This window comes from Ailuropoda melanoleuca, chromosome 1, assembly GCF_002007445.2.
Source record: "Ailuropoda melanoleuca isolate Jingjing chromosome 1, ASM200744v2, whole genome shotgun sequence".
NCBI classification, from domain to species: Eukaryota; Metazoa; Chordata; class Mammalia; order Carnivora; family Ursidae; genus Ailuropoda; species Ailuropoda melanoleuca.
Genome location: NC_048218.1, coordinates 66985041 through 67009135, shown reverse-complemented (window position 1 = coordinate 67009135; position 24095 = coordinate 66985041). Strand labels below are relative to the sequence as shown.

The 24095-nt window shown below is 35.6% G+C and overlaps 1 protein-coding gene across 5 annotated transcripts in view; it reads left to right on the top strand.

Annotated features, from left to right (window-relative positions):
- The window catches only part of ZNF148 (zinc finger protein 148), a 120685-nt gene extending 97853 nt beyond the window's left edge, over window positions 1-22832 (top strand). For all 5 annotated transcript variants that reach the window (XM_019797002.2, XM_034659841.1, XM_034659821.1 and 2 more), the window contains 2 exons: window positions 15847-15965; window positions 16303-22832. In XM_019797002.2, the coding sequence (XP_019652561.1) occupies window positions 15847-15965; window positions 16303-17901 (1718 nt within the window). In that variant the 3' untranslated portion in view covers window positions 17902-22832. The remainder of the gene's footprint in view (window positions 1-15846; window positions 15966-16302) is intronic.
- Window positions 22833-24095: the final 1263 nt, after the last annotated feature.

Below are 24095 nucleotides of genomic sequence, written 5' to 3'. Positions count from 1 at the left end.
TCATCAGATTTTAGACCTTGATGTGAGTGCAAAAGAAATTTCCAGGGGCGCCTGGGTGGCACAGCGGTTAAGCGTCTGCCTTCGGCTCAGGGTGTGATCCCGGCGTTCTGGGATCGAGCCCCGCATCAGGCTCCTCTGCTAGGAGCCTGCTTCTTCCTCTCCCACTCCCTGCTTGTGTTCCCTCTCTCGCTGGCTGTCTCTGTCTCTGTCAAATAAATAAATAAAATCTTTAAAAAAAAAAAAAAGAAATTTCCATATTTCATGACCATTAAACCGTAACTTTACCTCACCTTCAGGTGGAAGTAATTAATCTGCAGTGTAATGGCACGCAGAAGGCAAATATCAAAAAAATGATCTAATAGAATTCTATAAATGCCTTCCAAGTGATGAATGATTCTTTAATTAGAATTATATTTTCCTGGATTAATGTCAGTATTTTTGTGACAAAGCAGTTTTAAAGAATATGTAAAGTCTCATTGCAGATCATCATTAGCAGATAAATATTTGTAGCCAACTTTGATGATAGGGAACACTAACTTTGAACCCCAATTCAGTGATATGCTACCTCCTCCCCATAAAAAATAATTCCAGGGGCACCTGGGTAGCGCAGTCGTTGAGCGTCTGCCTTCGGCTCAGGGCGTGATCCCGGAATCGAGTCCCACATCGGGCTCCTTGGCTGAGAGCCTGCTTCTTCCTCTCCCTCTCCCCTGCTGTGTTCACTTTCTCGCTGTCTCTCTGTCACATAAATAAATAAAATCTTTAAAAAAAAATAATTCCAGTCTTCTTAGTACATCTGTGTGGTCAAAGTTATATTCTGTTATTATTATTTTATTCTGTTAACTTCGTTATTATCATCATTATGTGTTAAATCTCATCAGTAAAAATATGTGAAAGTTTTTTTCTCTTTTGTTATAGAAGTATGTATGCAATATCCTTGACTTTACCTCTTTACCCACAAAGCTTAATGCATTTACTCTCTGGCTCTTTATAGACAAGTTTGCTGACTGCAGTCAAAATTTATTCTTTGAATGTCCTACTCTCTCAGTTCTTAGACCTCTTCTTGGTTGATGATCTTGTCATTCATTCTACTTTACTCTTGGTCATACCTTAGGCTAGTAGCTACCAAACCTTAATCTCTTCATGATATGTTTCTCATTTTCTAAGCACTGCCTCCTGTCATTTCTGCTGATGCCTTCTTGTACTTAGTTTTCAACAGTCTTTTGTGTGTGCTAGGACCTGTAGTCCAGTGACTCTACCTCCTTTTCACTAGCATTCCTTTTCCTCATCATCTCTTTCCTTTCCAGTTTAAAGTCAGCCTTCATTTATCATCATTGCTCTCTTGCATACACTCATGCTTTTTGCTTTCTGTCATACATAGTACTCACTTGGCTAAAGCACAGCTTTGGGAAATTTAACTCCTTCCATCTCTGGAATAATGCCGAATTAGGGTTACCTTAAATATTAAGCAGGGCTCTTAATGCCTGCTGGAAAGTATATATTTCCTTAGTCACTCGGTCTACCAGTCATCTCATGGGGTCCATATTTCAGTCCATGGGCCAGTTCCACCTGCTGCCTGTTAATTGTAATTAAAGTCGTATTGGAACATAGCCATATCAGTTCCTTTATGGAATATCAGTGGCTGTTTTCTCCCTATAAGTAGCAGAGTTGAGTAGCTGTAACAGAGATTATAGAACTCTCAAAGCCTAAAATATTTACTATCTAATCTTTTATAGAAAAAGCTTGCCTGCCTTTTCCCCAGATGAATATTTCATACCGTCTCCTTTTCATAAACTTCCAACATTTCCTCCTAACCTCTCACTTTAAGCTGATTGCCTGATTCCTATTTCACTGAGAAAATCAGAATAATCAACGGAAAACTTCAATTAGTTCCTAGTACCTATGTATTCATCAATCAGTTGGAAAGTTTTTATCTTTTGGAGGAAGATGGGCTAATAATAGTGATTTATTTTATTTTGCAAAATAGCTGGGAGTTTTTCTAATGTTCTGTATAGATATACACTTAGATGTTTAAATTTTCATTACCTTTTTCATCTTAAGGGAAATATGTTTTCTTGACTTCAGACTTCTTTTTTTTTTCATTATTTTAAACTAAGATACAGTTTACATACAATAAGCTTTACTGTTTTTAGTGTATACACTATGTATACAGATGTATAAATGTATACATTTGCATAAGCACCACCACAATCAAGCTACAGAACAGGGAATGCCTGGCTGGCTCAGTTGGTTAAGTGTCCAGCTCTTGATCTTAGCTCAGGTCTTGATCTCAGGGTCATGAATTCAAGCCCTGTGTTAGGCTCCACACTGGGCATGGAGCCTCCTTGAAAAGGGCGGGGTGCCTGGGTGGCTCAGTAGGTTAAAGCATCCTACTGTTATTTTCACCTCAGGGTTGTGAGATCAAGCCCCGTGTTGGGCTCCATGGTAGGTGTGGAGGCTGCTAAAGATTCTCTGTCTCCCTCTCCCCCTCCCCCATCTTGTGCTCTCACTCTCTAAAAAGAAAAAAGATATAGAACAACTCCATCACTCCCCAAAATTCCTCCATATCCTTTTGAGGTTAGCCCCTCACCCATTCCCATCCTTTGCCCCTTTCAGAATATCCTATAAATTAAATCATATGGGAGGTAACCTTTGAGTCTGGCTTCTTCCTCTTATCATAGTGCATTTGACGGTCCTCCGTGTTGTTGATGTATCAGTATTTCATTTTTATTTCTGAGCAGCATTCTGTTGTATGGTTCATTCTTTCTCCAGTTGAGGTATATTTGGGTTGTTTCTAGTTTTTGGTGCTTATGAATGAAGCTTCTGTAAACATTTGCTATAAAAATTTGCATACAGCTTTTTGTGAACATATTTTCACTTTGCGAAACTGTCTAGAAGTGGAATTTTGGGTTATATCGTAAGTGTATGTTTAACTTTTATAAGAAACTGCTGAACTATTTTCCCAAGTGACTATACCATTTTGCCATCTAGAGTAACTTAGGAGCTTTCCGTTTCATCTGTATCTTTGACAGAACTTGGCATTGTCACATTTCTTTATTTTAGTCATTCTACCAGGCATGTACTTGCCTCTTATTGTGGTTTTAACTTGCATTTCATTAAGGACCAAACATGTTAAGCATCTTTTCATGTGCTTATTTGCCATCTGCGTGCAAATACACATATTGGGGGGTAGTTAAGTGTCTCTGTGATTCTTTTGCCCATTAAAAAAATAGGATTATTTGTTCTTATTGTGAGTTTTGAGTGTACTTTACGTATTTATTTAATATCAGATATGTGATTTGGAGTTTTTTCTCCCATAAACTTGTTTTTTTTGAATTAATAGAAAAATCATTGTTTTCTTGAAAGACCTCTTGGTATTTTCCAAAATACTGTTACATTTAATTTCATGTTTATATACAATATTAACTTCATATTTCCAACTGTAATATAAAATAAAAAGTAAAATGGTAATGAATCGACATTAGTTATTTTCTGAAATATGCAGAAATCCAAACTAAAAATTTGGTAGACATATTAGGCTTTGTTTTTCTGCCTATTAATATGGAACATAAGTTTTATTATATATTTCAAAGAATATTATAAATAATTTTTATATTCAGTAGATAATATAAGTGTTCTTACATAACCTCTGTTACCTAAAAAACTGATTAAACCAATGTTTAGTATCAGACTGAAGCACTAAAAGAATTTAATTTACATCAGATGGAAAATAAATTACCTTTGGAAGATATTTTTAACATGTAACTTACTTGTATTTATTCTAATTATATAGAATATAATTTGTCAGATCCATGCTTTGCTTGCACCAATTAAAATGCTGTTACCACATTACGTATTAAATTAATGGCACAATCTCAATAAGCAAAGTTCCTCATTCACAGTGAATAATCTAAAAGTTCATAATGAAATTCATAGAGACTTGGTACTATTAGAACAGATTATATAAAATTTTAGAAGTACTATTGTAGAAGTATTGTAGTTGCTACTAAGTATTTATTTATTTATATATTTATTTATTTATTTATTTATTTATTTATTTAATTTGACAGAGAGACAGCCAGCGAGAGAGGGAACACAAGCAGGGGGAGTGGGAGAGGAAGAAGCAGGCTCCCAGCGGAGCAGGGAGCTGGACGCGGGGCTCGATCCCAGGACCCTGGGATCACGCCCTGAGCTGAAGGCAGATGCTTAATGACTGAGCCACCCGGGCGCCCCTGCTACTAAGTTTTAAAGCAGTCAGGCGGTTTGTTTGTCACTGACCATTTTTTGAAAGTTGACGGGAAATGGGGAAGAGAAGAAGCATTTCTAATTTTGAAAAGCCAGAATCTTGGGCTTGCTATAAAAGAACCCTGTCTCAAGTTGGCCTAATTCGTTTGGGGATTTAGGTTATCAGCCCCTACACTAAGTGCTCAGAAGAAAGGTGAACCCTCTTTAAAGAAAGACATTAACCTTAACATCATCCAGAGCCTCTACAATTTTTCATTCTGAGAAGTGTTTTGCATTCAGTGTATACCAAATGATAGGACAGAATCACAGAAAGGTAAGAGGAAAAATAGAGACAATAAAAACAGTCTCTTGGATGGCTGAGATAATAAGAGTTATTTGAAAAGGACTTTAAGTTTTATTTTTTAAAAGATTTTATTTATTATTTATTTGACACAGAACACAAACAGGGAGCAGCAGGCAGAGGGAGAGGGAAAGCAGGCTCCCTGCTGAGCAGAGAGTCTGATGTGGGGCTCTGTCCCAGGACCCTGGGATCATGACCTGAGCTGAAGGCAGATGCTTAACTGACTGAACCACCCAGGCACCTTGTTTTACATTTAAAACTTTGATTAATGTGTTTAAGAAAATTGTAGAAAAGGTATAGAAAATAGGCAAAAAGATGGAGAATTTTACCTGAGAATTGCAATCCTTAAAAAGGAAAATGAAAATTTTACAACTGAAAAAATATTTGATATACAGACTATATATAACATAGATTTCATGGAAGAATAGAGATAATGAAAGAGAAGGTTAGTGAAATAGAAGATATTACTAGAAAATAGGTTGCAGTTAATGTAAAAAGACAAATCGTTTTATTCCAACAGAAGTGGCAAAAAGTCAAACCCTGATTAGGGCTCAGATTAGGAAAAAAGATTTTAGTGATGAAGAAAGTATATATGTATTTTTAAAGATTTTATTTGCTTATTTGCCAGAGAGAGAGAGAGTGAGAGAGCACAAGCAGAGGGAGCAGCAGGCAGATGGAGAAGCAGGCTCCCCACTGAGCAAGGAGCCCGATGAGGAACTTAGTCCCAGGGTCCTGGGATCATGACCTGGGCCAAAGGCAGACACTAACTGACTGAGCCACCCAGGCGTCCTGAAAAAAGTATATTTTGAGGGAATGGTTCTTCATCCTTTGATACCCTAATTAATTTTTTTTTAAATGGAAGAAAGCTGATGTGCATTTGTCCAGTCTTATATGAAGATAATTCCATAAATAAAATAAGCTGATGATGGGTTTCTTTCTTTTTATGGAATGCAGTATACGGGATTCAATGTCTAGTCATTTGATTTGGTAACCTCTTTATGTGCTTAATGTAATCTTCATTGTTGATCTTTTATTCTAGAGCACTTGTTTTCAAGAGGTAGCTGGAAAATGGGGGTTTATATTAAGTTCAGAATCAGACTAACATGTTTATAAGTCAAGGTAGTGCTTAATCTGTTTTAGATTTTTAGATTTTTTTTTTTTAAGATTTATTTATTTTAGAGAGCATGAGCAGGATCCTGGGACAGAGGGAGAGAGAAAGAGAATCTCAAGCAGACTCTACTGAGTGCAGAGGCTGACATGGGCCTCAATCCCAGGACCATGAGATCATGAGCTGAGCTGAAACGAAGAGTCAGATGCTTAACTGACTGGGCCACCCAGGTGCCCCACATTTTGAGATTTTTTTTTTTAAAGATTTTATTTATTTATTTGACAGAGAGAGAGACAGCCAGCGAGAGAGGGAACACAGGCAGGGGGAGGGGGAGAGGAAGGAAGCAGGCTCCCAGCAGAGGAGCCTGATGGGGCTCGATCCCAGGACTCTGGGATCATGCCCTGAGCCGAAGGCAGATGCTTAACGACTGAGCCACCCAGGTGCCCCACATTTTGAGATTCTAACTTAAATTTCCTTTTGGTATTTTAATTTTGATTTTGTACTGCCCACATGACATCAGTTACTTAGTGCTAATATGCTTAGATATTATTACAAGCTGTGTTGGATGCACAATATGTAACGGATAGAAAAATAAGGTGTGGAAATTGCCATAATTGATGTTCAGTTTATTTTTATTTTTAGAATTAGGACAGTGTTTGTTTTCCTCGTATGATTCCTAGACCAACTCGTACTTAAATCTTTAAAATTGTGAATCAGGTCTGCCTGGGATGTTGCTTACTGGAGGTGATTGATTATTCTTCAGTCTTGTCTGTTTAATAAAGCAGAAGTCTAAGACCTAAGTCAAAAAACAACTCCCCACCTGTCATTTGCTGTTTCATCTTAAAGAAGCTAGACCACTTAAAAAAATTACAGTGCAGGGGCGCCTGGGTGGCACAGCGGTTGAGCGTCTGCCTTCGGCTCAGGGCGTGATCCCGGCATTATGGGATCGAGCCCCACATCAGGCTCCTCCGCTATGAGCCTGCTTCTTCCTCTCCCACTCCCCCTGCTTGTGTTCCCTCTCTCGCTGGCTGTCTCTATCTCTGTCGAATAAATAAATAAAATCTTTAAAAAAAAAAAAAATTACAGTGCAAATGTATAATTTCATAGCTCCACAAAAGAAAAGAAGCCTAGAGGAAATGAAAGAACTTTTTCTTCATTTTCTTTTGTGAGGGAAGGTGATGACCCCAACTTGTTATTTTTTTAAATGGGCAAACATTGCTAATCTTCCTTCCTTCCTTTTTTTTTTTTTTTTTTTTTTAAAGAGAGTGAGCACACGAGCAGGGTTGGGGGGTGGCAGTGTGGCGACAGGCTGATGGAGGGAGAGAATCTTAAGCAGGCTCCACGTTCTCACAGCCCTGAGATCGTGACCTGAGCTGAAATCAACAGTAGTCAGATGCTTAAGCTTACCCAGCTGAGCCACCCGGGCAGGCGCCCCTGCCAGTTTCTAAAGTTGAAAATGGCAGGAGTTGAAGTTTCTCCCTGACCTCCATTCTAGGGAAGGAAAGTCATTCTTTTCTACCGGAAAGGTTGGTTTCAAAACTCTGCTACCCAGAAAAATTACTTTTTTCATTAGTTAAGACTTCTGGGTTTTGTTGGGGTTTTTTTGTCAGTTTGATTTAACTGACATGTCTTCATGTTACTGTGGCACCTTCATAGTTTTTATGTAATGACCTGATTTATACTTCATTGGTTGTAGTTTAGTCTCAGATTATTTCCTATAAAATATAGTTTCCTGCATAGTACAGGCCTACCTTGCTTTATTGTGCTTCACAGATATTGCATTTTTTTTTTAAAGAAGGTTTGTGGTAACTCTGCATCATGCTTGTGTATTAGTGCCATTTTTCGAATAGCATTTGCTCACTTCTTAATCTCTGTCACGTTTGGTAATTCTTGCAGTATTTCAGATTTTCTCATTATTATATTTGTTATGGTGATCAGTGATTACAACTTGCTGAGAGCTTAGATGATGGTTAGCGTTTTTTAGAAGTAATATATTTTTAAATTAAGGAATGTACTTTTTTTAGACACAATGTTATTACACACTTAATAGACTATAGTAGAGTGTAAATATAGCTTTTATGTGCACTGGGAAATTTAAAAATTCATTTGACTTATGTCATTGTGATATTTGCTTTATTGTGGTAGTCTGGAACTGAACGCTGCAGTATCTCTGAGGTATGCTTGTATATGCATTCTTCTTAGACTGATAAATGGTCTTTATAACCTCCTGGAAGGACTATATGCCAAAGATATATTTTCTAAATTCTCTGAAGTTTTAAGCAAATAACTGAGTATGTGATTACTAGCCCGTTTATTTATTTCAGTAATCCTCCTTGTTTTCCTTTTCCAAAATTTATTGTCTAAGTTAAGGACGTTTTCATTTGGGATATATAGCCCAGCCAATGGGTTGTAACTATAATCAATATGTAAATATAACGATAATCATTTATTTATTAACCTCTTCATTTCTATTTTTATAACTAACATTTATTGAGCTATTAAAGTGTACTGGATTTCATTTTTAAATTAGTTCCCGCAAGTTATTTAACATTTGGTTCTGAGGTATGTTTCATTAATATTTCTATTTTACAGATAAGAATATCAAGCCTTAAGAGTTTAAGTAACATGCTCAGTTTCTCACAGTTGTTAAATGCTGAGATCAGCGTTAAAACCCAGCTGGTCTGGCTGTAGAACCTGTATTTTTAAGTACTTAACAATGCTTCTCAAAGTAGTGCATTATCTTTTTTGGTTAGTGTAATATTTATTATTGCTGTAAATTTTGTTATACCTGCCCTTTTTCATGACTTACTAATTATGGATGATTCCTTCTGTTGTCCAGTATGTATTACTAGATAGGCTATGTGAACTTTGTCATAGGTTAAGTATTATCATAAGTATTTTTGACCTAGATTTTTTGAAGACTTCATTAGTAAAATAATTGCTGCTTCATCTGATTAATCAGAACAGTAGATACCATTTCTTGAGTATATAGCACTTTGCAATTCACTATCATAACAGAGAAGTGGTTTGGGGGAGGAATTTTAGGAGAAAATGATCCTAGAGGAGAGAAAAAACATGATAGTTCTAGGAATTGCAAGAAGGCCACTTTGATTAGAGCTCAGAAAGTAAAGGAAGGAATTGTGAAGATAGATGTGAGAGAAAGGCATGACCCAGTTTTTGTGTTTTGTTTTTTTTAATTCTAAGAACAGTGGAAGGCCAGGGATAGTATTTAAAGATGATCAAATTTACTTAAATTAACAAAATCTGAGAGTGGTATGGAATTGTAAGGAGACGAGGGTGGATCCCAGAGAGACTGCTGTTAGGAGGATATTATAGAATAGTCCAGTCCAGGGTATGCTAGTGTCTTGAACTTGATTTATGACAGTGGGAAATGGAAAGAAGTTGGGGAGATTTCACAGGTATTTAGTAGGTGGAAACCTGTTAATTAGTTGAATATGGAGAGGGGATGAAGTAAAGTTGTGTGGGCCTCTGGGTTGTGAAACTAGATGGATAGGAGTGCCATTCATAAATAAAGAATCGAGGGAAGGACTAAGCTGTGGGTTGAAGATCACAAATTTAGTGTGAGATATGATGTATCTGAGATCCCCAAGTGTCATAGAAGTGGATTGTTTGTTCAGTACGCAGCTCGGATGTGTGAGTTTGGAGATCAGATTTGAGTGTAAATAAGGCTGTGGAAGTAGATGAGTTTCCCTTCTTGCCAAAGAAAAGAAAGAAAAAGCAAAAGACTTAGGAGGAAGCCTTGAAAAACTGAAACATTTCATGGAGGGAGGAGGGTGAGCTGGGAAGAGCACCCAGAAGGAGTAGTTGGAGAAGCTGCAGGAGCATGGCTGCCATAGAAGCTAAGTGAAAAGTGAGTTTAAAAAAAAAGAAGGGGATCACGTGAGTTGAATGCTGTTGAGAGGTCTACTAAGGTCACTGAAAAGATTTGCAAGATGTGATGTACAAGAACCATTTGATGAAGTGGGTGCAAAAGCCAGATTGGAATGGTTCGAAGAGGAAGAAGCACCATAGTTGAGACTGCTAACAGATTAATACATCAAGCCATAGTGAGCTAGTTTATGCGTAAAGGTTATGTCCTTATCACTTGTATATAATTTGCCACAGTAATTACACATAGATCAGAGGAAGAATTCTTACCCGTAAGTAGCTCAAGTGTGTGCAGTGTTAAAATTACTAGGGAGAGAGGGGCGCCTGGGTGGCTTAGTCGGTAAGCGTCTGCCTTTGGCTCAGGGCGTGATCCCGGCGTTCTGGGATCGAGCCCCACATCAGGCTCCTCTGCTGAGAGCCTGCTTCTTCCTCTCCCACCTCCCTGCTTGTGTTCCCTCTCTCGCTGGCTGTCTCTCTCTGTCAAATAAATAAAATCTTTAAAAAAAAAAATTACTAGGGAGAAACACCACAGTGGGAAGAATTTGTGGTCTCAATGGGTAACCATTAGAAGAGAAACCCCAGGCCTCTTGGGCATTGGAAATTACCATTAGTGGAACACCTTGTTTTTTCTTCCCCATGTTACTGCTTCCTGAATTGTAAGTAGTATTTAAAAACTTCTTGTTATTTTTCGAGTAAGTTTTTCCTCTTAATCTTAAAATCACTCAAAGGCTGTATAGATATCTTTCTTTTTAGTAGAGGGGCCCTAGCCCTCAAGGGGAAAAACAATAAAGGAATTTTCTGTAAAGAAATTTCATTTAAGTGTAATATTTTTCTTAGTGAAATATGTATCAATCATTTTATTTTTTTGTTTTCATTCAAAAAACATACCAAAGTACCAAAGTCAGGAATAAGATATGAGCACATTACTGTATTGCTATTGCTTTTTAATATAATGTTTGAGAATAGTAGCCAGCAAAAGTACACAAAAGAAAAATATTACAGGCAAAAAAACTATTTTTGCAACCAACATTATTTTATACTTGAAAAATCCATGAGAGTCAACTGAAAAATTATTGCAAGCTAATAAATTTTGTTAAGTAGAAAACCATATACTTTGTGTACACCCGCAGTAGAAGATATAACAGAAGAAAACACCTTATTTACAGTATCAACAACAGGAAATGTGGAAAATCCCATATGAAGAAATCATTGAAACACTGTTGAGGACATGAAACCAAATTTGGTTAAATGGGAGGCCAGGGCATATCCCCCCCTTTTTTTTGGTGAGAGAGGTCAACATAAAGGATATCAGTTTTTTATAAGTTAACATAAACATTTCAGGTAGCTCTCCCTTTCCCCCACCCTGAATACTAGATAAGATAGTTCTGAAATAATATGGGAAGTGGGTGAACAAAACAAACTAGAAGAACAATGAGGGGGGATTAGCCCTACCAGATGATAAAGTGTATAATAACGTCATAAAACGTTTTCACTCTGGCTTATGAATAGTCAGACCAATGGAACAAAATAGAATTAAAGGTCTAGAAATAAATCCATGGAAATTATTAGTGTATGAGTTTGATAAAGAAGTGCTCACAAAAAGAACTTCTCAGTAAATGGTGTTGGGAAAACTGATGGTCATCTGAACCTCCAGATGAACCCGAATGTATCAGATTTAATGTGAAAGATGAAAATGCAAATGAGTCTTGAAAATATGGGCAGAATCTCTACATCCATGCTAACATTTGTGATTGTCTTTTAACTATCTTATTGGGTGTGAAGTGGTATCTCATTGTGGTCTTGATTTGCATTACTCTAATGAGTAATGATGTTGAGCATCTTTTCATGTACTTACTGGCTATTTGCATATCTTCAGAGAAATGTCTATTCAGATCCATTGCCTATTCTTAGATGATTTGTCTTTTTAACTGTTGAGTTGTAAGTGTTCATGTTATACACTGGATGCACATCCCTTGTCAGATAATTTGCAATAAATTTACCCCATTCCCTGGGTTATCTTTTCACTTAAAAAACATAACATGGAAGTTTACCATTTTAATCATGTTTAAGCATAGAATTTAGTGGCTTGAAGTATATTTACAATATTGTGTGACCAAACAAAAAACCTCTAACCATTAAGCAGTGTAACTCTCCTTTCCTCCCTCTCCCAGTCCCTATTCTACTTTTGTCTCTCTGAATTTGCCTGCTCTAGGTACTTCATCTCAGTGGAATCATTCAATATTTATCCTTTTCTTGTCTGGCTTCTTTCATTTAGCATAATTTTTTCAAGGTTCATCCATGTTATAGCATGTATCAGAATTTCATTTATCTTTATGACTGAATAATACATCACTGTATGTATAAATCACATTTTATTTATGCATTCATCTGCTGATGGACACTGGGTTGTTTCCATCTTTTGGCTGTTGTGAATACTGCTTCTCTGAGCATTGAGGTATAAATATCTGTTTGAGTGAGTCCCTGTTTTCTTTTTGGTATGTACATAGGAGTTGGGTCACATGGTAATTCTATGTTTAACATTTTGAGGGGCTGCCAGACTATTTCCCACAGCAGCTACCTTTTTTCCTTTTTAGTTTCTTGATAGTGTTTTTTGAAGAACAGACGTTTTTAATTTTTATGAACTACATTGTATTTTTTGTTTGGTTGCTTGGACTTTTGGTGTCCTAAGAAATCATTGCTGAATCCAGGGTCAAGATATTTCTATGTTTTCTTCTAAATGTTTTATAGTTTTAGTTCTCACATTTAGGCCTATGGTCTATTTTGAGTAAAGTTTCGTGTGTGGTTGAGGTAGGGGCCCAACTCTGTTGTTTTACATGTGGGTATCAGATATGCCCCAGCATCATTGTTGAAAAGAGTATTTTTTCCCCCATTGAAGTATATTGGCACCCATGTTGAAAATCGGTTGACCGCAAATGTAAAGGTTTATTTCTGGACTCTCAAGTCTGTTCTCTGACAGGTATGTCTATCCTTATGCCATTACCACACTACCTTACTTACTACTGTAGCTTTGTAGTAGGTTTTGAAATTAGGAGGTGTGCGTCTTGCTTAGTTTTTCTTTTTCAAGATTGTTTGGCTATTCTGTATGCCTTGAATTTCCGAATGAATTTTAGGATTAGGTTCTCAGTTTCTGCTTTGAAATCTGTAGCTCCACGTATAGAGTATGAACCATCTTAAACAATAAGAAGTCTGCTAGTCCGTGAATATTACGCAGAATTAATTTTATTCTAATCAGTTCACTAATTTTCTTCTCTATCTTTTCTCACTTTTGAGAAATGACTTTAACTTCTGAACTTGATAAGCTCTATCTCTACATTCTCTATTTCAAAATATGGAAGTATTATTTTTTCTAAAATAAAACTTGTACTCTCCCTTTTCATCTTAGGTCCTCTGAAACCTTGTTCTTTTGATTATTAACCATAATATTTCAGTTTAATCTAGTATTTCATTTCACTGGCTCCTTCCTTTCTGGCTTCAGATAATTCAGTTTCCCTATCCTTATCAATACTTGTTCTCTTGAATGGATTGCCTCCTGATTATTACTTCTCATCTCCTTTTCTTCATTTCTTTCACTTCCCAACTTTCTTAGTAAGTGGTCTTCTTAAGAGAAAAAAAATTGCATTCTGAACGGAAAAAAAGTGGTCTTCTTTCCCAGCTTCCATTGTTTCATTAGTTATTCACTTATTAACCCTTTGGCCAAGTGCCTTAGCTTTTCTGGACTTCAGTATTTCTTTTTTTGTGAAATAAGTGAGTTGGTCTTGATAGTTGTATTAAGCTCTCATTCTAGCCTCTGAACCCTTGAAGTCCTTACTTAAAACCCCAGTATACATACGTGGAACTATTCTGTCCTGAAATCTAGGTGGCATGCTTAGAGCCATTTGCCACACCAGCATCAGCATCTCTGTGGTTCTTTCAGCTCTAAAATTTGGTAACTCAATAGCAGATACAGAAATCTCTCTCTTTCTTTCTTTCTTTCTTTCTTTCTTTCTTTTTTCTTTTCTTTTCTTTTCTTTTCTTTTCTTTTCTTTTCTTTTCTTTTCTTTTCTTTTCTTTTCTTTTCTTTTCTTTTCTTTCACAGAAGTTGCATTCTTGAAAGTTTCAAGTAATTGTTGCCAAATTAAGTTCTCTTCTTAGGCACCATTTATCCTGGACATTTTATAGTAACTAAATTCTTAGTTTCTTTGTTTTTTTCCACTACATTTTCTTTCTTTGGCTTTAATCGCATACACAGTCTCTTTAAAAGTGCTATTCACTTTAAATTCTAACACTTGCAAGAAGCTTTTCCAAATCATACCAGCTCAGTAACATTTTCCCCAATAATAATCCATTGAATAATCATTTATGCCATTCATTTGGCATTTAAAAATTGCACAGTATTTTAAGCTATGTAAAGATAATTTAAACTCCTATTTGGACCAAAAGAAATGTGATCTAGTAGAATAGAGATGTACAAAATAATTATTGAGTTGACAGTAATAGTAGTGAGTGCTATAGGAGAGGCTCAGATGAAGTTCTATGGAAGTTTAGAAAAGATAAAAGATACTTTTCCCCTGGAAGACTAGGACAAAGGATCCCAGAGGATATGGGTTGGGACTTGAAGGAAATGTGGCACCTTGAACACACAGAGATGGGCATTCTTTTTCTCTTTTTTCTTTTCTCTTTTTTTTTTTTTTTAAGATTTTATTTGTTTTAGAGAGAGAGAGTTCGTGGGGGCTGGGGAGGGGTGGGCAGAGGGAGAGGAGAGAGAGAATCTCAAGCAGGCGCCGCATTGAGCGTGGAGCCTGTCGTGGGGCTCAGTCCCATGACCCCGCGATCATGAGCTGAACTGAAATCAAGAGTCGGGACGCTCAACTGACTGAGCTACCCAGGTGCCCCTGGGTGGGCATTCTTGACTGAAGGAACAGTGTGAATCTGCAGCAGAGGTAGAAAAGCACAAGATGGTAGGTATTTTGATTTGGCTGGAGGAAAAGTTTTAAGAAGAGATGTAGTGAGATACAAGGCTGTAAAAGTAAACCACAGCTGGACGTAGTTTTATTAGTTGTCTCTTTATAATTTGTGTATCTTGCTTTCCCAGTAACATTGTAAGCTGTCTGAAGCCAAGTGATGAATCTTACACTTTAAATCTTCCGGGGTTATGGGCAGGGTTATGGGTAGAGGGCAAGTATTCAGTAAGATTTTGTTGAATGTATCAAACAGTAGCTTCCCAAAAAGTATTATGCAGGATAACTTACTCTCACACCCTTCTGTTTACTGTGGTTTTATCAGTAAAAACTATTTATTTTTTTTTTTTAAGATTTTATTTATTTATTTGACACAGACAGACAGCCAGCCAGAGAGGGAACACAGCAGGGGGAGTGGGAGAGGAAGAAGCAGGCTCCCAGCAGAGGAGCCTGATGCGGGGCTTGATCCCAGAATGCCGGGATCACGCCCTGAGCCAAAGGCAGACGCTTAACGACTGTGCCACCCAGACGCCCCAGTAAAAACTATTTTAGATCTCCATAGTAATGGTTCCTTACAGCTAATCAGTCCTTATGAAACTTTAAGAAATAAAATGGAGGGGGTAGGGGCAGGAGTCGTGTGTCTGATTAGCAGTACTCAGTTTGATTCATTCCCCAAAAGGAAATGAGAAATGCTGGTTTGAGTTGAGAAAAAGGATCACTATAGACAAACCTTTAAAACTTAGTCTCTAATTTAAGTTCTTTTTATGTTTTAATAAATTAGATTTTTAAGAATATTTCCTAAGATTCAGATTTCATTTAACCACAAATATTTGTTGAAAAGAAATGAAGAATTGAAAAGGTGTACCCAAGAATATGTTGGACTATATATGGGTAACATTTTCTTTTTTCAAAAAATTTTCTAAAATATTATTTTGTATGATTGAATAAAAAAGATTAAAAGCATCAGCTACTCTACTGAAGCAGTGTTCACATTGCTGTAAGTTCCTGGTACTGTTGGTCTCCATGGAAAAAGTATGTTATGTACACACATACTAGAAAAGTAGGGAAATTGAGTATGCCTGCCCTCAGTCTTTTCTTTCCACTGGCACATGCCAACCTTTAATTTTTGTAAAGCAAAATATTTTTTACAAATTAAATTTGAAGATTAATTTAGGAGCAGAGTTTTTGTCATTCAAAAAGAACAAAGTATGACAGTTTTTAAGAGCCATTTATTTAGAGATTCTTGTGGTAAAGTAATTCATTATTTTACAATATTTGTTTTGTTTTAAACTTTCTGTATCATGTACTAGGTGAAAAACCATTTCGCTGTGATGAATGTGGTATGAGATTCATACAAAAATATCACATGGAAAGGCATAAGAGAACTCACAGTGGAGAAAAACCTTACCAGTGTGAATACTGTTTACAGGTAAGGGGTGGTTTGAAATATTCGTTTTTGTTCTTGGGTTTTTTAAAAAATCACTTTGTTGAGGTATGATGGACATTGAAATTCTTCCATCCTAATTAAATTATAAAATAATTCTATTAAATTAGAAAATGTTACGACTAGAACTGTTTGAAGAACTTCCCAGCTGCTGCTGATTAGATTTATAGTGGACATTTGGCTCAACAAATTAGTTTGAAATTGCTTATATTATTATACTTATATCTGTCTTTATATTAATTACTTCTTTCTTTTCTTTTCTTGCTTGATGAAAAACACAAACTAAAACAAAAAACTGACTGCCAAAATCTGAATTTGACAGTATTTTTCCAGAACAGATCGTGTATTGAAACATAAACGTATGTGCCATGAAAATCATGACAAAAAACTAAACAGATGTGCCATCAAAGGTGGCCTTCTGACATCTGAGGAAGATTCTGGCTTTTCTACATCACCAAAAGACAACTCACTGCCAAAGAAGAAAAGGCAGAAAACTGAGAAAAAATCATCTGGGATGGACAAAGAGAGTGCTTTGGACAAATCTGACCTGAAGAAAGACAAAAATGATTACTTGCCTCTTTATTCTTCAAGTACTAAAGTAAAAGATGAGTATATGGTAGCGGAGTATGCTGTTGAAATGCCACATTCTTCAGTTGGGGGATCGCATTTAGAGGATGCATCAGGAGAAATACATCCACCTAAGTTGGTTCTCAAAAAAATTAATAGTAAGAGAAGTCTGAAACAACCACTGGAGCAAAATCAAACAATTTCGCCTTTATCCACATATGAAGAGAGCAAAGTTTCAAAGTATGCTTTTGAACTCGTGGATAAACAAGCTTTACTGGACTCAGAAGGCAATGCTGACATTGACCAGGTTGATAATTTGCAAGAGGGGCCCAGTAAACCTGTGCACAGTAGCACTAATTACGATGATGCCATGCAGTTTTTGAAGAAGAAGCGGTATCTTCAAGCAGCAAGTAACAATAGTAGGGAATATGCGCTGAATGTGGGTACCATAGCTTCTCAGCCTTCTGTAACACAAGCAGCTGTGGCAAGTGTCATTGATGAAAGTACTACGGCGTCCATACTAGATTCACAGGCATTGAATGTGGAGATTAAGAGTAACCATGACAAAAATGTTATTCCAGATGAGGTACTGCAGACTCTGTTGGATCATTACTCCCATAAAGCTAATGGACAGCATGAGATATCATTCAGTGTTGCGGACACTGAGGTGACTTCTAGCATATCAATAAATTCTTCAGAAGTACCCGAGGTCACCCAGGCAGAGAATGTTGGATCAAGCTCCCAAGCATCCTCATCAGATAAAGCCAACATGTTGCAGGAATACTCGAAGTTTCTGCAGCAGGCTTTGGACAGAACTAGCCAAAATGATGCCTATTTGAATAGCCCGAGCCTTAACTTTGTGACTGATAACCAGACCCTTCCAAATCAGCCAGCATTCTCTTCCATAGACAAGCAAGTCTATGCAGCCATGCCCATCAACAGCTTTCGATCAGGAATGAATTCTCCACTAAGAACAACTCCAGATAAGTCCCACTTTGGACTAATAGTTGGTGATTCACAGCACTCGTTTCCCTTTTCAGGTGATGAGACAAACCATGCTTCTGCCACATCAACACAGGACTTTTTGGATCAAGTGACTTCTCAGAAAAAAGCTGAGGCTCAGCCTGTCCACCAAGCTTACCAAATGAGCTCCTTTGAACAGCCCTTCCGTGCTCCATATCATGGATCAAGAGCTGGAATAGCTACTCAGTTTAGCACTGCCAATGGACAGGTGAACCTTCGGGGACCAGGGACAAGTGCTGAATTTCCAGAATTTCCCTTGGTGAATGTAAATGATAATAGAGCTGGGATGACATCTTCACCTGATGCCACAACTGGCCAGACTTTTGGCTAAAAAAAAAGTGTAAATAATACTGGCACTTTAGAACAGATTAATCAAGAGTGGGGTTACTCTGTGTAAAATGGAGTGCTGTACAGATTTAAGAGCAATGCGTTATAACAAGTTAAGCTGATATGAATAGCAAGATAATCCAATAACTGCATTTTGTTTGGTTAGTCAGCATTCTTTGAACTGCCTTACATGTTGTCACCTTTATAGAAGCAATGCATTACTTGTTTTAGAACAGAAACTTGCTATTCCACCTACACCAAGTTTAAAAGGAAAAAAAAGACTTTCGCACAATTGTTTCCTAACTGATAACATTGTACATTCTTAGGAGATGAGTAATTGTGTGAAATTTACTCCTACTGTTTCTAAGTTTTTCGGCATAGTCGTTGCACTTCAGCAGGGAATCTGAGTATACTTTACAGACAGAGTGAACTTCAGAGTTTAAATGTCAAGAGATTATGGCTTAAATAATTAGTGTGTCCTATAGGGGGGAAAAAAGAAACCAAGAAACCACCTTTTAAAAAGAATGATATGCCATATACCCTTGATTTTCATTTTGAATTATATTGACATGTTGTTTTTTTTTTTTAGAAAAAAAGTAATAAAAATCTGATAGTCTAAGACTCCACTATTTAAAAGCCTAATTACTTTTAAAATATGCATACTTTCAAAACTTTTACCAAAATACATAACTGTTGAAGCATTCACTTCTCTATGGAAGTATGCATATTGGTGTCAGTTTCTTTGTACAGTTGTACTTAGATATTTTTTATGATTTTTTCATGTGCAGGTATCAAGGTTTTGAAGTTTTAGTAAAAAGATATTCTGTAGATTACATTCCCAAGAACATAATGCTTACACAAAATGTATATTCCACGTTTTAAAGCTTAATTGTATTTTACTTTACATATACACTTCAGTTAACATAGAGCACTTAGAATCTATTTGGTATTTTTGATTTCTCAAAGTAAAAAAAAAAATTAGATTTTTAGGTTTGATATGGTTGTGTCATAATCATCTCATAATTGACTATTTTAATTTTTGGCAATAAAAGGAAATTGGGTATCTTTGGAACTGTAAAACCTGGTTTAATCCTTCTCTTTCTAGAATCTTGATAAATTGGATAATTAAACAGTATCCAGAGAAACTAAAGAAATGGGCATTTTAATTGCTTATTTTATCTTGAATTACTTTTTAATGAACACTGCTCATTACAATTTTACAAACCAAAAGTGTTTACTAATTCTAGTAACTACAATTTCTTTTTCAGCTAGATGAGTGATCGGAAACTTTTTGTTGCATTTCAAAATCTAAATAAACTACAGACTTTATCCTTATACCATGATGGTTTTTTTTTTTTATACTTTGTCTTAAAATAATACAGCATGGTACAATAAATAGTGCTTTTATAATAAACACGTATATATACTTTTCTAAAGAATGACGGTTTGAGTTACACATTGGACAGTTTTACTTTTTGGAAAATACCATTAGTTCTATTGATATTATTATCCTCTTTAACTTGTTCCAACTTTTTATTTTAATTTCCAACAACTTTGTCACAATGCACATACTGATGTAGCACCAGTGATAATCTAAAATTAATATCCTTGGAAGGTGAAACTTTATTGTTGCTAATTTCCACTTTAACTTTTATATTGGCCCTGTAGATCTGCAGTCTTTATTTCAGTATAGGATGTTATACATTTAAATTATTTTCTCTTTTATTTAATGTTATCCCAAGAGTGTTCTCATAAAGAAAGGGAGAAAAGAAAATATCCACCCTTAACATCTTTTACATTTATTTTGAATATTTTGGTGTTTTATGATAATGAGTATAAATTATGTTTAATGTGGTTTCCTCTATACTTTTGGTAATTAAGCTTTGCTTGAAATATTAAGTTTCCTATTTGACAGCTTTGCTGCCAAATTTTTCAAGAATTTTAGACTTCTTTGAAGTAGATATTTAAGTTCTGCCATTATTGACTTTTAAGAATGGTGTGTGTTGTGTTACACATCACCCAGTTGCAAGAAGGCTTTGTTCGGGTGAGATGTTAAAGATGGAACTGTGCTCATCCTGTATAGGCGTTCGTATTTTTCTCATACTACTATTTGATGATAGGCATTTATTTCCTGAGCTGATTTTTTATTTTGAGCCTGATCAAAAATTTTGTTCTATTAACAACTTTGATGTAGTTCTTGGTACAGTTTATAGTTCTTTGTTTGCTTTAACATCACCAGCACAGTTTTTAGAATGTGACTCTACTGCCGAGCAGTTAGGGTAAGCTACGGAAGGACGGCCTTTGCAAATGGTAGTTATGCAAGCAGAAGTTCAGGTGTTACATTCCTGTCTTCAGCATATTTCTTTGAATCTACATAATGGCAGACTTTTCTACCACATTTTAAGCATTTTTGAGAAAAGTGATACTTTGGCATAACTTACTCACCATTTAAGTTATAGTAGTCATCACTCTCTTACTGTGAAATTCTAAATGCCTACCAGAGTCACCTTGTATTATCATCATATGATAAACATCTCAACAGTTTGGGTTTCCCCACTTGGGTGTAGAAAGTTATTTCATTTCTATCCAGGCATTAATAGTAAAAGTAAGTAGCCTTTTGTGCTGCTGTAGATCAGAATATTGAGGATATGAGATACCCTTCTGCAGTTTGTGTTTCTCATTTCTCTCAGTGAGCAAATTGCTCTATTAAAAGATGCTCTTATACCATTGAACTTCTGGTCGTTGTGAGTGAGATATGCTTTTTCACTTAGGACCTACTCTCAACGTTTGAAGATTGGAAACAGATTGTGTTAGATGGGGTAATATCTGTTGAATATCTTCTAAAAGCTTTTTGTTTTAACATCTTATTGTACACCTATTTCACTTGGTTCAGAATATTTGGGTGGCTCTTAAATCTTTTTGATCTACTTGCAGATTTTCTACTTCACACCGTAGAAACCCATCCTTTTAGCTCTGGCTGAGGACTGTCAGTGGTCGGGTAATTTTCCCTTTCTGAGAGGCAAAAGAGGTGTTGTGCTCAGGGCAGGCTTTCATTTCCACAGGGGAGAGAAACTTGGAAAGTGCCAGTGAGGTTAGATCTTTTGCCACTTCTTTCATTTTATCAATTTGAGTTTTTAAAGGGCTGTTTAAAAAAAAAAAAAAAGCCGGGAAACTTTAAAAGTAGGCATTACTGTAGTACTACATTTCTTAGACATAGAACATCTTAAACTAGAACTCGTTTTTTCACAGTATAATTACTTGAAGAAGCACTATTATAATCAATGAGAAACTTTTTGACACTGCAATTTAATTTAAACTTTTTCCGTTTCAAATTGCTTTATTTCAGGGAAATAATTTTCCAGTTGTTTTTGCTATATTCTGCAAATAAAACCGTATGTTTCCTTTTTTCACTTAAACTTTGGTAGGAAACAAAACTAAAGCAGACAAACATTTCTTGTTGTGTTTGTTGCTTTCTTTAATCCAATGGATAAAAAAGTAAAACCCTGTAAACATTATTTTATTTTTTTATGCAATACCATGCTGTAAATACGGTTCATCAAATAAGGATGTACCTATGATTGAATCTTTAATTCTGCACAGTTAGAGTTTATATATAAACGTGTCTTGACAATCAAGGACTTTTATGTGAGTCTTCCTTTATGATGTTTATTAATGTTATGCATTCCATTTGTTTTGAAGTGAGTACCAATGTGCTAATTTGTATTGTCTGAAAGTATGTAATGTTTTTACAGCTTGTTTTTAAGAATCTGTAAATATGTACAAACAAATCACAGTACTGCTTTATGTTAGAAGGCATATGATGTTGTACTGTATGTAAGCAATAATACATAGCAGTGCTAACTTTACAAGTAGCATCAGGAAAGTTCTAAAAACATTTCAGAGTGATTAATTATCCTTATTTCATTTAATAATGATTATCTTTAATCAGTTTTTATAAGCAAATTCCATTGTTCCTCCTATTGGAACATAACACTGTTTACACAGCATAATTGAAGTTGCAGGGGAGACAGGCTAAATCTGACTTCATCTGTACTCACTTTCACTAAGCATTGAATGGCCTTACCACTCTTCTGCAAGATGGAGGAAGACCGCAAAACTTAGTGCCCATCACACTGAAGGAAGGGGGTGTGTTGTTTTGTTTTGTTTTGTTTTTTTCCTGCTTCTGTACTGCTACCTAACTTTATGGTTTGCTTTGGATTTTAAATATTTGTTTCTGTTTTAGATTCAAGCCCATAAGTTTTGAGGTGACTTCAGCTCCATTGTGAAATAGTTCTCTTCATTTTTCATAGCTACATTTCAATAATTCTGAACTTTCTACTTTGATTTTTAGATACTTATTTTTCAAGCTTGATTTCTCAGCTGATCAGATGAATTTATTCAACTTCAATACAAAGAAAGACAAACCTATTGTAGTTTGAATTGAGTAGATATTATACTGTACAGAACAGCTAACTATTTGAACACATCACTGCTTTAGAAATAAAACCGCCAATTTATAAATGTATATGACCTACATTTTATAGGAGAAATGTTTTTAAATGCTAGTCATTTATATAATGTGCTTTGAAGGATTTGCTAGTCCACTTCTGTCACTTTTTAGTACACTGGTATCTTTTATATGTAATGTATGCTTTTTATTATTGTAGCAAAGCATTTCAGTAGAACGAATTTTGCAACAATATGGGGAAAATTTTTCATTGTTGGATTTGAATTATACTGGATTTTATCTGTGTAGTCTTGTCTTTATTTTAATGCTGTCTGGAAGGGAACTTGGTATCCAAATAAAGCAGGTAACCTCATTTTACTTCAAGGGCATACTGTGTAGTGCTGAATTTAATCTGGAAATCTGATGATTTTGAAAAGGAAAACACGTTTATAAAAATTGTACAGAAGAAATTAAATGTGTGATGGAAATCCTGATGGTGGAGCACGTTGAATTTTCTGATATATAGTGTTATTTTCCTGGGATCCCCATGCCTTCTTTGTATTTCAACTAATAAAGGAAAAACCCTGTCATTAAAACTGGTAGGATAATAGGATATTCTGATTATACAGTATTACTACTTCTCCTATCCCATTTTCTGACTCTTTCTCAGTCACTGTAAATTTTTATTTTCTATTTCCTATTGATAATTAAACATGTACATAATATAGACACTGTTGTATAAAACTGAATGAATTGGGTTGCTATGCTTGAATGGGTAACTAAATGGAAATGTTATGGATACTGAGAATTCTTAATGTCAGAACAAATTTCCAGGAGAAAGAGTCATCATGTGTCCTGGGAAGGTCACAGCAGATGTTTCTTCAACCCCCTGGGTTATCTTTGTGAAAGAATCAACTCTAAACTCAGTATCTTATACAAGTGGGTCTTTCCTTCCCCACCTTCCCCCCAAATATATGAGCACTAAATTTCAAAATCTACTCAGGTGAAAATTGCTTTGCAATGGAACTTATCACATTGAAATTTTCACTGTTAAAGATATTTGTGATATTTTTAAATACAAACTTTCACATCAGTAGTCAGCAGCCTGACAATTGAAATCTGGTAAGTCAGTGTGTTTTAAAATATATTTTACCCTCCAAATAGAATTGTTTTTAAACAATTGGGAGGACTTCTGTTTGTTTGTTTAAATGCATTTTTTTAATTGTCATTGTAAAAATAAAATCTTGCTTGACCCCATATTATGACATGAATGAATTGCTGAGCCTTTATAATACAATGGAAGTTTGTTTCATGTATAGTCATGGAACATAGACATGTTCTTTAAACTGACCTATTGATTAAGTGGTTTAATGAGTTTCACAGCTTCTGGCATTGTCGTCATGTAGTTAACCTTGCCACTTGGGATTTATAATACCATTTTATGTATTGTGATACTAAAGGAAGCTGTTTTGTTTTATTTTTAATTGGATTATTAGACTAATTTATATTTGCAAATTCTGCATTTTACATGTGGACACTTGCTGTTTGAAAAATAAAAAAAAAAAATACAGAATACAGTTTTATGAATAATTTCCTAGCTGAATTTTTCACAATATTCTGAACCAAATAACTAATGGCAAATATTTAAAAACTGGTGCATAGATTTATATTAAAAAGATTAAAGGATGTCTGTATGGGATTAATAGTTTTTACACAGATTGGGTGGCAATTCAGGGCCTTGACTGTATGTA